Below are 13,133 nucleotides of genomic sequence, written 5' to 3' on the forward strand. Positions count from 1 at the left end.
GAGGTTGACGACATCAAAATCAATGGAGCACTGCTGCTACAAGACGGCGACAAACGGATAGCACAATTAGCAGCTGATGTATATCCGGATTTCACGACTTTGTACCGACCGAAAATACATAACAAAGAGGGTGATTTTACTCCAAAGAATGAAACTGCTCACGAACTCAATATGTTTCTCCAAGACAAAATCCCAGGCGACGCCAAAACATATTTGAGTTCGGACAGTATTGAGATGGATGGGGATTCAAACGAATCAGATGAGCTGCTATACCCACCAGAATTTTTAAACTCACTCAAAATCTCAGGTATGCCAGATCATTGTTTGGAACTAAAAATAGGCTCTCCAGTTATGCTCATATGAAACTTGAATCAAAAAGGACTTTGCAATGGAACAAGGCTAATAGTCACACGATTGGAGACCAGATTCATTGAAGCAGAGATCTTAACTGGTACAACAGTTGGAAACAAGGTGATCATCCCAAGGATAATACTGTCTCCACCTGATGAGAAGTGGCCATTCAAATTAAAAAGACGCCAATTCCCTCTTCGTTTGAGCTATGCAATGACTATTAATAAAAGTCAAGGGCAAAGTTTGGAACAAGTTGGCTTATATTTGCCTAAACCAGTTTTCAGTCATGGACAATTGTATGTGGCGCTATCACGAGTAACATCAGAAGCAGGATTGAAGGTCCTAAACATGGGGGAGGAGGCAACACATACAATTAAAAACATTGTATACAAAGAGGTATTCAACAACACCAAGGCCAGTAGGTGACAGCAGGTATTCTCATGCATTGATCTCATCTTCCTCTTTTCTTCTTTGAAACAAAAAAAATATATATATATCTTCAGTCAATCTTCAGATGCTTACTTCTTCCACAGCTTCGCCAACTGTTATAATGAGAACAGTATTTTAAAGAAATGCAAAACGAAGGCTGAAGAGAGGATAGATAGCGAGAGTATCTGGTATGAACTTCTTCTCTTCACTCTTTGTTTTAATGCCGACTCTATTAGTTTGTTTACATAGCTTTGACAGACAACATAGGTGGTAAAACAGATCACGTTTGTAGAACAAGATATGAAACGATATCAAGCAATGCAAGACGTAGGTAAATGAAGATCATAAAATGCAGGGAATTAAACACACCAACAAAGTATCCTTAACCTGGGGCACACCCAAATTATCCTTATACTCTATTTATTTAATATTCACACATCACTTTCATAATTATTTCCAATCCCATATTGACACTTCATATACCAGTATATTGTTTTCCTTGTGGGGGTACACTCCAACTAGATATGCCACTAAATGGAGGATACATCACAACATAATCGTCTGCCATTACTTGAACTCCAACTTAAGAAAAAGATCAGAATGCAGAGAAACCCAGCCTCAACTAAAGTGTCCTCCCAAGGTTTATTATATGATTTCTCTGATTTCAATTTATTATGCAATAGATGTATCTCTATTATGTAGGCAAATCATTAATGTGTAATCCGCATCGGAGGTATTTTCCAAAATATTATAGTGATGTTGAGAGGTCAGTCTCTCCCCAGACGTAGCGGTAGCTACCGTGAACTGGGTTAACAAAGGTCTTTGTTTTACAAAAATACTAACCAACCAAAAAATGGAATAAACGAAAAGAAAATGGCCAAAATAGCCATATGACTTAAAACACTCACAAATATAGAACTAAATATATTGGATTAAAATGGAAAACCCACAATCCAAGCAATCAAATAAAGGTGAAATTAAAATTGTTTGAAAAACATTATGGGAGGTAAAAACCAACCCAAAAATAAAAATTATATATAATTTTACATGTTTTACAAAATTAATGACAATCTTAAATCACAAACAATTAATAGAAAATGTAAAATAAATAACCACAATTACATATATATAATACTACTAATATTAATATAACCCACGCAACGCGTGGAATTTTTTCTAGTATATAATAATATTGGATATTCAAATTCAAATTCAAATTGTTTAGATTAATCATAAGACAAATAATTATGTTAAACACAACTAAAGTTTAAGACTTATCAAAGATGAGAGATAAATATATAGTCACAAGAAATTTTTGTCAGGTGTAAAATAAAAAAAAAATTATTTTACAGGAGGATCGAATCATGCCTCACAAGAAACACTGATGCATTATGCCATTAAAGATTACAAAAGCAGTGGAAAAATAAATAGTTCATATGGTGCAAGTACATCATCACCCATGTTCAATGTGGATCCTCAATGAAAAATTGTGACGGAAAAATGAAAACAAAATATAGTGAAAAAACACAACTTTTAATAAATATATACAACTTTGTAAAATATACAACATAGAAAACATCTTTCAGATTGTTATTATTGCATAAATAGATTTTTCTTGATTTCACGCTTGTATTATAATTTTTAATTTGGACGGTGAAGAGATTTATTTTGATCAAATGTGGTTTCTAGAATGGATTAAGGCGATCATGATAGTGATCTCTTTGTCTAGTGATGGGTTTTCTTTTATTTTCTTTCTAAAACTATCAATTTCATCGTTTCTCATTTTTTCAACTTATTTTTCCAAAATTATGTGCATTGTATTTTCAAAGAGATAATTTATAATAATAATACTTTTTTCTTGTCATATGCAATTACAAGATTATATTGCTTTTAAGACGTGAGGTGAACCCAAAAAAAAAAATTGTTATTGATTCTATAATTGTTGTTTCGATCATAAATACAAAAGAGGGTTATGTGTATGTATTAAGTTGTGTGCATTACATCTAAACATCTTGTAAAAATGAAATAGATAGGGAGTTTTAAGTTGTGATTAAAGTGTTTTTGATATATATTATTAGAAGAAAAGACTTAATAGTTTTAATAGGTTACTGCATTTGATATAATCTTTTCACTTAGATCACTTATTTATTGAAAAACAACACCAATTAATCTTTTCAGAGCATCATATACTCTATCTTTATACTTTAAAATAGGTAAGCCATACAATTTTGTTAGGGGTAGATCCCCACCCTAACAAAAAGCCTGGCCCAGGAAAAGCCCAAATAAAAATCTCCCAAGGAAGGAGGGGTATTATGGTCTTTTAAATGAACGAACCGACACGATTCCCTATAAGTACAGGCGTACGGCCTTTGGAGAAGGGATCGCGGAAAGAAGCAGAAGACTACGGATAGCAAGGAGAGAATCTCACTCGTCCATAAGCTCAAGTCAACGAGCTCCTAGCTCGTCTATTGCAATTATCCTTGTTTGTAACTCGTCTAATTGCGTTGTAACCCATCTTTTGTGTTTCGGCACCAATTAATAGAAGAGAACTCCGACCTCCTTTCACCGAACTAAACATACTAATTGTGACCGATCTGGACATCAACAAATTTCTCTTTTCAAACTGAATGAAATAACCATGAGATATTTGTTGCATATTTTATTATAATTATTTAGAACCAATCTATATATAGTATTCTTGACACATAAGACATAACTATAGAAACTATTGTCTCCCCATATAGTACATACTTTGTACTCATATAGACTTATAGTCATATTGTCATACATCTAAACCCTTTCAAAGAATTACCAATTAATGGAACTTCAGTGAACTTCTCTCGCATCTCGTTATACACCAAAAGCTTGTCTTCTCCTTTTCCATTACCTTTTACCACTATGAAGAGTTCGTCGTTTCTTGCTATACACGCAAACCCAACATCAAATTTCTCGTTTCTTGCTAAGCACGCTAAACCAACATCAAACTTTTTGAATCCTTTGACATTGTCCTTCATATAGATCCACAGGTCGATGTTCCACTGCATGATCTTCTTGTCCCTTGATCTTGTCGGACGCCACAAGCAAATGTCATTATCTAGACACGGGTAATGATCGATAACGCATAGCTCCCCCCTCGAAACACCTAACCATGAACTAAGTCTCGACTCAGTGTACATGGGAAATAAAAGTTCTTGGTACTCTTCGTTGGCGAAATCGAAACACAGGATGGTGGTTTTCCTTGGTGGGTTTTTGTTGTGAGACCGGTCTGCTATCCAATACATACAGTGTTCCACAACCCTACCGGTCGGGTCTTTGAATTTGCAATGGAGAGAAGTGTTTGGTACACTTTCTCTCCAAATGCCTCCTTTCAATGCATAAATATAGGTTTTGGAACTGATTATCATCACAATCTTGTAATCATCAGAAAGCCTGTCATAACCAAATCCCAAAAGATTTGTGGGTTGGCCCGGTTCAACCATTGGTATTCTCATGAATTCCTCCGAACCTATTTTCCAGATCGCTAGCTCACTGTTGTTAAGAGTCAGACAAATCATTCCACGACAATGAAGAATACATACCGGTTCGGTTTTGGCCGGTAATGTAAAGGGCAAGTCGAGCTTCAACGACGTTGTTTCGTTGAGGTCAAGAAGGTATAACNAGGGAAAAATTGTGAAATAAAACAAAGGAAGGACCACGTAAGAGAAAGGAGTAAAAAGTACGATTGTCCGAAAGAGAGTTACATGAAGAGGGAGAGATTAGAAGTTACATGAAGAGGGAGAGATTAGAAGTCGTAGCTTACTAGCCGTGACAGTCTTGGAGTAGTAGTGTGGTCCTTCTCTCACCTGATCCTCCTTCTCTCTCTCTCCTACTCATAACTTATGCAAATCATTATAACAAAAAAAAATAAAAAAATTATGGTTTTTGGAGCCTCATCATTATCATTTTAATTAATTGTACCCTACATTCATGTATTTTCTTAATATACTAGGTAACAACCCGTACATAGTGTGGTATAAAATAATTATTTAATATTTTTACTGTAATTTTTATTTACAAAATCTGTTATATATATGGGTAATTGAAATATTTAAAATTCGATTGTATAGTATATATCTATAAAAAAAATTGTATAATAATTAAAATTTAACCCGTAAGAGTTATTATAATATCAATCTTATATTATTATATCATATGAACAAAGGGTTTTAAAAATTCATTTTAAAGACTTTATGAAAATATAATTAAAGGATATAATTAAGTTAGAAAGATAATATAAAAATTTAATTTTGAGTGTTAATTGTATTTTTGGAAAAATACAATAGTAAATAAATGTAAATATTTTTAAAAGCTGATGACAAATAAAAGAAAGAGTGTCCTGAGCTTTGTAATGCTCACACCTCAGCTTTTTTGCCAAAATGTTACTCTATTAATATATAAGAAGATGCTTTTAGTTATTGCTTCACAATTGTTTTTGGATTCGGAAATCCATAAACATTAAGTAAAATTTCTTATACGCTACCTAGATAGGCAAATTCAATCTTTAATCAAGCCCGAAACCTTCCAATTCTAGCATAACTTCTTAAAACATATATGAAACTTAAGACACGACCAAAAAAACACAAAGACGGTCAAAGAAGCGACAAATTAAACAAAACAAATACTAGATGAAGGAAAAAAAAACGTGATTATCGAATATAACGTGAGGTTAGAATTACAGGAATTGCTAACAGAGAAATCAAGATTAGTGAACAAAGAACGCGAACTGCTCATCAAGATTAGTATCAAAAGTTAGTATAAAGATAATCCAAAAACTAGACTCAGCAATCTTCATAGATAGTTCAGGTGGTTTAGGCAGTTCCCAAATCAAAAATCAATGTCTTGTAAGGTGCACCAGAAAACATTTTTCATTACTGCTAATTCGCAATTATAAAGAACCAAACTATCTGCAAAATTATTTTAGTAGCACCTTCACTTACATAGTCTTAGATTCTATAGGAGATGTATGTTACAAGCTGTATGTATAACTTTACAAGCTGGATAACTTTATTATATATCCAACTACACTCAGCATTTTCTATCCTTTTCATAAGCCAATTGATAAAGTTGTAAAATGTTTTCCTAGAATTAAATAAGTTTTCTAGTCGTTCCATATTGAACCACATCAGGACTTGCCTTTCCACTTAAGTTTTAAATGGCTTTTGGAACTTCCCATGAACCCAAACTCGGTACATGCTTTTACCCTTTCTTCGATTTACTGCTTTGACACAACAATTTTCAAGCTCCACCTGCACACGAGAATCAAAATATTAAGAGTTTGCTATACATTCAAATATCAGAATAGATACTCCAGTCACAACAAAGAACAAGAAGGTTAACCTCAATGAACCCAGCATCTATAAATAGTTTCCTGACAGTATCGAGACAAAAGAAATAGGAAAGGGTTCCATCTGAGCGCACATATTCCCTGAAACCTATAAGTTTCTCTGGCTCAAACCGCAGCATAGTCATGTCATATAAGCCTGAATATTAGTCAAAGTGTTTAGCCTGAATATTAGTTTCTCTTTATTTGCATAACACATGTGATAAAACAATTACCGTAATCTCTGAATAAGAGCAGACCACCAGGTTTGAGCACAGCAAAACATTCCTTGATAGCTCTCGGCATCCTTTCTTTAGGCACTGCCGACAATGTAAAAATCTGACAGAACACAAAAGTAGGGCAAAAAGAGCCGAGTTTCAGTACGTGATGTTCACATAGCAGAGCATATAACCCATCTGTAAAGAGCCTAATAGCTACGAATCAAATTATAAAACGTGAAAGACATATATTTTTCCCTATAGGTAACATCAATATTGTCACTAGCAGTGCAAATTTCCTGTGATCTAGTCCCACTGCAGAAACATAACATTTAACTGTTTGGTCTTAACAACAAGAGCGATGTTCGTTAACATACCAGAGTGACAAAATCCAGCCCGCCGATGCAGTGTTCATTAAATGAACATCTATAGTTCACCCGCATCCCCTCAGTCCCTCCTATAAACGAAGATATATAAGAGCGTACAAGATAAGTAAGAAAATGTATGAGAGATCAATGTGTATATCTTTATGTAGGATGAACGGGTATGAATTTGGTGAAGAAGGAGCAAAACCTGAATGGTGTCGACAACGATCACATGCCAACCAATCAGGAAATTCAGAGGTGGAAAAGTCACAGCAGAAAGAATGGAAGTTGTCAACAGAAGAAATAGCGCGATCAATGTTGTCTTTAGTCCTAACAAGAGCCTCACTGCTACAATCGCAAGCGTATACAGTAATGTTCTTGTTACCACTGCACAAACCCCAAAGATAAAACAGATACAAGTACATAAGAATAATAGAAAGATTGACAATTTTACAAAATCAACCTCATAAAAACATTATACAGCCTACACCATCAAGAGTCATTAGCACAACGTGATTCACTAGTAATCTTACTTCGGCTCTGGGTAAACAAAAGTCCAAGACACCGTATATAAACATTCAATAATAGAAAAAGGTATATTCTTATCTTCATCTTGAGCTCAACTAACACTTACTCATTACCAATACAGAATCATACTCTTAAGTGAAATCGAAACAGCAAGTGAAGATCGAAAAGAGTTAATACCGTAAAATGGGAAGCACGGTACTGCCATTACCACAACCGACTTCCAATAGTTTTGAGTTATTCTCTCCACAAGAAACCAACTCAGGAAACTCCTTCAACAGATACCTTCTTTCCTATACGGAAGACGAATAGTGAGTCATTCTTAGATGCCAAAAAACGGTACAATTGTAACTGATACTGCTGATTTCCAATCAAACGGAAGCTAATCGGTGAGTGTACCTTGAAGAATTTGCCGGAGGAGTGACGGGAGTGAAAATCTTGCCATGGCTGCGAATCTGAATCTGGTGGAGGATGTTTCTGGGAATCGTGGTGGTATTGTTGCTGCTGATGGAGATGGTGGGAGAGAGAAGGATCATTCTCGACGATATTCTTCAGATATTCCCATTCGAATTCTTTGGAATGATACTCTCCTGCTTCCTCCTCTCTTTTCTCCATCGTTTCGACTTTCTAATGCCTCTCTCTCTCTCTCTCTGGGTTTCTTTCTTTTGAGCATAACGGACCGGAGTGAACCACTATGAACCGGACATTTTAGAAAACCAGAAAGCACGATTCGATTGAAAGGGTTTTGTTTAAATTTTAAAATTTTACAGAAAGGGCTTTCCTTTAATTTTTTTAAAGAAATGGTTATAAAATTTTTAATTTATGAACAGTGAACATTTGACAAAACCTATGTACACTAGTATCGGCGTTTTAGTTTACTTAGGGCATCTCCAATAGTCCTCTAATTTTGTCTATATTATAGAAGTGGATTTTATTCCAATGATCCTCTATTTTCACCTCTAAAATAGACATTCCTTTTTTTTCCTCTATTTATAGAGGAACCCTATTCTTTTTTAGAGCATCTCCAATGGTCCTCTATTCTCACCTCTAAAATAGAGATTGCTATTTTTTCCTCTATTTATACAGGAACCCTATTTTTTTTTACAAAGGCTTCTCTATAAATAGAGGAAAAAATAGCAATCTCAATTTTATAGAGGACCATTAGAGTAAAACTCACATCTATTATAGAATTCCTCTATAGAGGAAAAAATAGGAAAAACCATTGGAGATGGTCTTACAAAGGTTCTTCTATAAATAGAGGAATCTCTATTTTAGAGGTGAGAATAGAGGACCATTGGAGTAAAACTCACCTCTATTATAGAGTTCCTCTATTATAGAGGAAAATATAGGGAAAACCATTGGAGATGGTCTTAGAGCACACACATTGGTTATACTGTGAAAATAGGTTCTCCAAAAAAAAATTAAATATTTAATTTAAATTTTGTTTGTTTTTCAAAAATCAACCGATCAGCTTATGACAGGTAGTGAGAAAGATGTCTAAGAGGGTCTGTAGAAGTTTGGGCAGAGACACTGCATCTCTCTCTCTCCTCAACTTTTTCTTATTTCTATATTTTTTATTCTTTTGACACTCAGCAAAAGATGACCAATGTGTATGCTCTTAGGCTCGCTTTAGTTTTTCTCTCTTCTCTCTCTCAAATTTTTCAGAGAAAGAAACTACTATCAGCGTTTTATTCCACCATCTGCTTTGCTCCGGTAAGATAGTCCGGTGGGTTAAACCAGCTTCAAACCATCCAATACCAGCTTCTTTTGCGGGTGTTTGGATTGGGTTTTGGTTCCGGCATGCGTTGGTCTCCTTGACGATGTTATGGTCGACTTTGGTTCCGGCAATGTGTTGGCCCCCTCGGCGATGTCATGTCCGGCTTTGCTTCCGGCATGTGTTGGTCCCCTCGACGATGCTATTGTTGGAACTGCAGTTTTCTGTAAAATTTGCAGGTTTTGGGACAATGATTTTCCGGCGACTTTCCGGCCAAATTCCGACCAAATGACTGATCGGAATTGTCTGGTCGATAGTGCAATGGAAAGCTGGTAACAAGTACTACAAGGTGGTATACTCATACGTCCAAAACGGAGTTGATTTGAATGAGAAATAAGAGTGTGAAGTTAGCTACTTGGGATGGTTTGGGAAATATCTCACATCGAAAATATGAGTGATTTTTCACTCATATATATATAGTTTCACTCTTCTAGTTTCAAAAGTGTGTAGAAGGAAGAAGGAAGTTTCCACACGAGCACCGAACCAAACCGGGTCGGGCGCGTGGGCTCGTGGGAATTCTCGCCTCACAGAGCATTTTTTGGTCCGCTGTAGGCCCATTTAATTTTTTGGAAAGACTTGGCTTAAACTCCAAGTAAACTTGGGCAGTACTCCGAGAATATTCAGAGAATATTTTCTGAATATTCACGCGAGACCACCTCCTTCCATTATATATAGAGGTGCAGCTTCTCATTATTTCTCACACTCGAAAAACACAAACCCTCCTTCTTATAAGTCCAGCTGCAGAGCTCTCTCTCTCCCTCTCCCTTGCTTTAGTCAGAGTAAGTTCTTATAGTTAGTAGTCTCGAGAGTATAACATAGATTTGTTCGTTTGAGTTCTATTACTGGTGTGCTACTGTAATAGTTCGTAATCGGTTGTATCCTGGGATTCATAAATCGTGATTGTCCGAAAGCACTTACGGCCAATTTATTGAATTAAGGAAAGAGATATCATATCTCGCATCCGTGATTTATTTACTGCTTTATATTATGCTGTTGTGCTGTTGTAATTCGTTCTTGATTTTGTTATTTAAATATAATTCGCATATTTTCTCAATTCGATTTTTGCGCTCCCTACAGTCTTAATTCAATAAATCCGCTTTCTACTTATCGCTTTAAACGGATTGAGAATTTTTTGAATTTTTTATTTATTTTAAAAACAATTTCAAAATCTTCTGAAAAACTGTTTCTGCTTTCATCTTTTGGTGCTTACGCGGAAAGTTTTTGAAGAACGCTTTTACTTTAATTATTTCTTCTCTACTCTCTCTGGTTTCCACGAACACTCTTAATTGAGTGAGTTTGTGAAACAAGTTTCTGCGAACGCTTGTTAAGCGAGTTTACAAAACTAATTCAGTGTAATTTAATTACTTGAATTGTTTGATTAATATATTAATCAGATCTGTTTATTGTGAGACAGAAAAATGACCGGAGACAACACCAACAACGTTGACGGTGATAGGGTTCCTGCAACCCCTGTTGAAACTCCTGCGGAGTTGGCTTTACGCCTTGCTAAAGAACCTGAAAAGACGAAGCTTACCGATTCAGGTATGGAAAACGTGCGCCGAAATCTGTTCGGTAATGGATCAACCCACATGGGGATACCACCTTCGGCTTCCCAAGGGATGATGCTAGATAATTTTGATGGCAAAGCTGGGTTCAAAACGTGGCAAAACAAGATGCGCTACTACTTGGCCAGCATGAACATGGAAAGGTACCTCACAGAGGATCCACCGATGCTTCCGCAAGGTGACACTGACATGTATGTGGTTGGAAGTATGGATAGTTGGGCTCAAGGAGACTACTGTTGCAAAGGTTAGATTCTGAACCGTTTGGTCAATGATCTGTATGACCTCTACAGTATGTACAAGACTTCAAAAGCATTGTGGCTAGCTTTGGAGACCAAATACAAGACTGATGAGTCTGGGATGCAGAAATTCTCAACTACGAAGTTCCTGAACTTCAAGATGGTGGATTCCAAACCAATTATGGAACAAGTGGAAGCTCTTCAACGTATCTTCTAGGAGATCGATTTGGAAGGGATGTCGATCTGCAATGTCTTTAAAACGAATTGCTTGATCGAGAAGCTACCACCAGGCTGGTCGAATTTCAAGCATTACCTTAACTTCAAGCGTAAGGCAATGTCTCTTGATCATCTCATCCGTCGGTTGGGAGTTGAGAACAACAATCGTGGAGCTAATTCGGATGCTCAAAGCCAGGGGCATGATGTTCATGTAGCTGAGCATAAGGCCAAGTTTAAAGGCAAGGGTCAAGGGATCTCTATTCCTCATAAACCGTTGAAGGTGTCATCTGGACCAAACTTCAAGAAGAGCAACCTTGAGAGGAAGTTCAAAGGGAAGTGTCATCATTGTGGTAAGATTGGACACAAGGCTGATGTTTGCAAAAGCAAAGCAAAAGATCTCAAGTTGCAAGCAAACATAACTGAAGAAGACATGGTTGCGGTGGTTACTGAATGTAAAATGGTGGAAGATNCAACGAGATGCAGCGACTTTGGAAGCTGGCAATACTTTGAGTACTACTTCTGTAGAAACAGAACTGGAACCTAGAAGAAGCAAACGAGCTCGCAAAAGTAAATCGTTTAGTGATGATTTTCTGAGNGGTTCTGAAGCTAACTTCTGATCGTGAGTTCACCTTGCAGAACGTGAAGCACGTACCTGACATGCGGAAGAATCTCATCTCTGGAACAGTTCTAAGCAAGCATGGTTTTTCCCATGGTTTTTCCATCAATTTTGAGGTTGATAAGTTAGTTCTTAAGAAAAATGGGATGTATTTGGGAAAGGGTTTTGTTAAGGGTGGACTGATCAAGATGTCTGTAACGACAGTCCATCCGAAAATTGTAGCTTCTGCTTCTGTTGCTGAAATGAAAGAAAACCCTATTGCTTACTATGTTGAGTCGTTTACTACTTGACATGAACGTTTAGGACATGTCAATTACAAAACAATGCGAAAAATGCAAAACTTGAAAGTGATTCCAAAATTCAAAACTAACCAAGAAAAATGTGAAGTGTGCATACAGGCCAAACTCACCAAAACTTCCTCACCACGCGTTGAAAGAACAACCGAACCTCTAGGTTTAATTCATACAAACTTATGTGATTTAAAGTATGTGCAAACTAGAGGCGGTAAGAAATACTTTGTTACCTTCATTGATGATTGCACAAGATATTGATATGTATATCTCTTGCATAGCAAAGATGAAGCACTGGAAAAATTCAAAGATTTCACCCTCGAACTAGAAAATCAGCTTCAGAAAACTATAAAAATAGTTCGAAGTGATAGAGGAGGAGAATATAATGAGCCGTTCAATGCATTTTGCAGAGAAAAAGGCATTATACATCAGACAACCGCTCCCTACTCGCCAGAATCTAACGGAGTAGCGGAACGAAAGAATCGAACTCTGAAAGAGATGATGAATGCGTTGTTGCAGGAATCTGAGTTAGCCCAGAACATGTGGGGGGAAGCTTTGCTTACCACTAATTACATCCTCAACAGGATACCGCATAAGGTTACTGGCAAGTCACCATATGAGCTTTGGAAAGGTACAGTACCTTCGTACAAATACCTCAAAGTGTGGGGGTGTCTAGCAAAAGTGGCTGTACCACCTCCTAAAAAGGTCACAATTGGGCCTAAGACCGTAGACTGTATCTTCATCGGATATGCACATAACAGTAGTGCATATCGATTTCTGGTTCATAAATCAGATATTCCAGATATCCATGTGAATACAGTTATGGAGTCGAGAAATGCTTCATTTTTTGAAGACATTTTTTCTTGTAGGAAAAGTCAAAAACGGACTCGTGAACAACAAGATGCAGCGACTTTGGAAGCTGGCAATACTTTGAGTACTACTTCTGTAGAAACAGAACTGGAACCTAGAAGAAGCAAACGAGCTCGCAAAAGTAAATCGTTTAGTGATGATTTTCTGAGGATGGCATTTCTAGCTGAAAATCTACCAAGAACATACGCAGAAGCTATGTCTACACCTGATGCACCTTATTGGAAAGAAGCAGTCAAAACTGAAATAGACTCTATCATGCAACATCATACTTACGAGATGGCAGATCTACCACAAGGATTGAAGCCTTTGGGATGTAAAT

General features: G+C 36.5%; 2 protein-coding genes across 3 annotated transcripts; both read right to left on the minus strand.

Annotated features, from left to right (window-relative positions):
• On the minus strand, positions 3,555-4,430 carry LOC104787662 (the record flags this gene model as incomplete). The annotated part of the gene is given in 3 exon segments (XM_010513264.1): positions 3,555-3,837; positions 4,001-4,053; positions 4,056-4,430. Coding segments are annotated over 3 exon segments (711 nt in total), but the record flags the coding sequence as incomplete, so codon positions are not given.
• On the minus strand, positions 5,703-7,880 carry LOC104787663 (methyltransferase-like protein 6). Of its 2 annotated transcripts, none has more exons than XM_010513266.2 (7): positions 7,647-7,880; positions 7,428-7,540; positions 6,931-7,109; positions 6,735-6,814; positions 6,376-6,478; positions 6,157-6,263; positions 5,703-6,065 (listed from the first exon to the last, which is right to left on the minus strand). In XM_010513266.2, the coding sequence occupies exons 1-7, from the start codon at positions 7,860-7,862 to the stop codon at positions 5,961-5,963; spliced, it is 903 nt and encodes a 300-aa protein (XP_010511568.1). In that variant the 5' UTR covers positions 7,863-7,880; the 3' UTR covers positions 5,703-5,960. The 2 variants fall into 2 exon arrangements, with proteins under 2 accessions (XP_010511568.1, XP_010511567.1); XM_010513265.2 differs by having other exon boundaries at positions 6,157-6,299.

The sequence above is a fragment of the Camelina sativa genome, chromosome 5 (genome assembly GCF_000633955.1).
Source record: "Camelina sativa cultivar DH55 chromosome 5, Cs, whole genome shotgun sequence".
Lineage (NCBI taxonomy): Eukaryota > Viridiplantae > Streptophyta > Magnoliopsida > Brassicales > Brassicaceae > Camelina > Camelina sativa.

Bases quoted from the DNA above. Each gene is read 5' to 3' on its own strand.
- LOC104787663 (XM_010513265.2), bottom strand. From the start codon at position 7,862: ATGGAGAAAAGAGAGGAGGAAGCAGGAGAGTATCATTCCAAAGAATTC. The intron at 6,479-6,734 runs GTATGTTAACGA...GTGTTCTGTCAG, and splicing joins GGCTGGATTTTGTCACTCTG to ATTTTTACATTGTCGGCAGT. The intron at 6,300-6,375 runs GTAATTGTTTTA...ACTAATATTCAG, and splicing joins GCTCTTATTCAGAGATTACG to GCTTATATGACATGACTATG.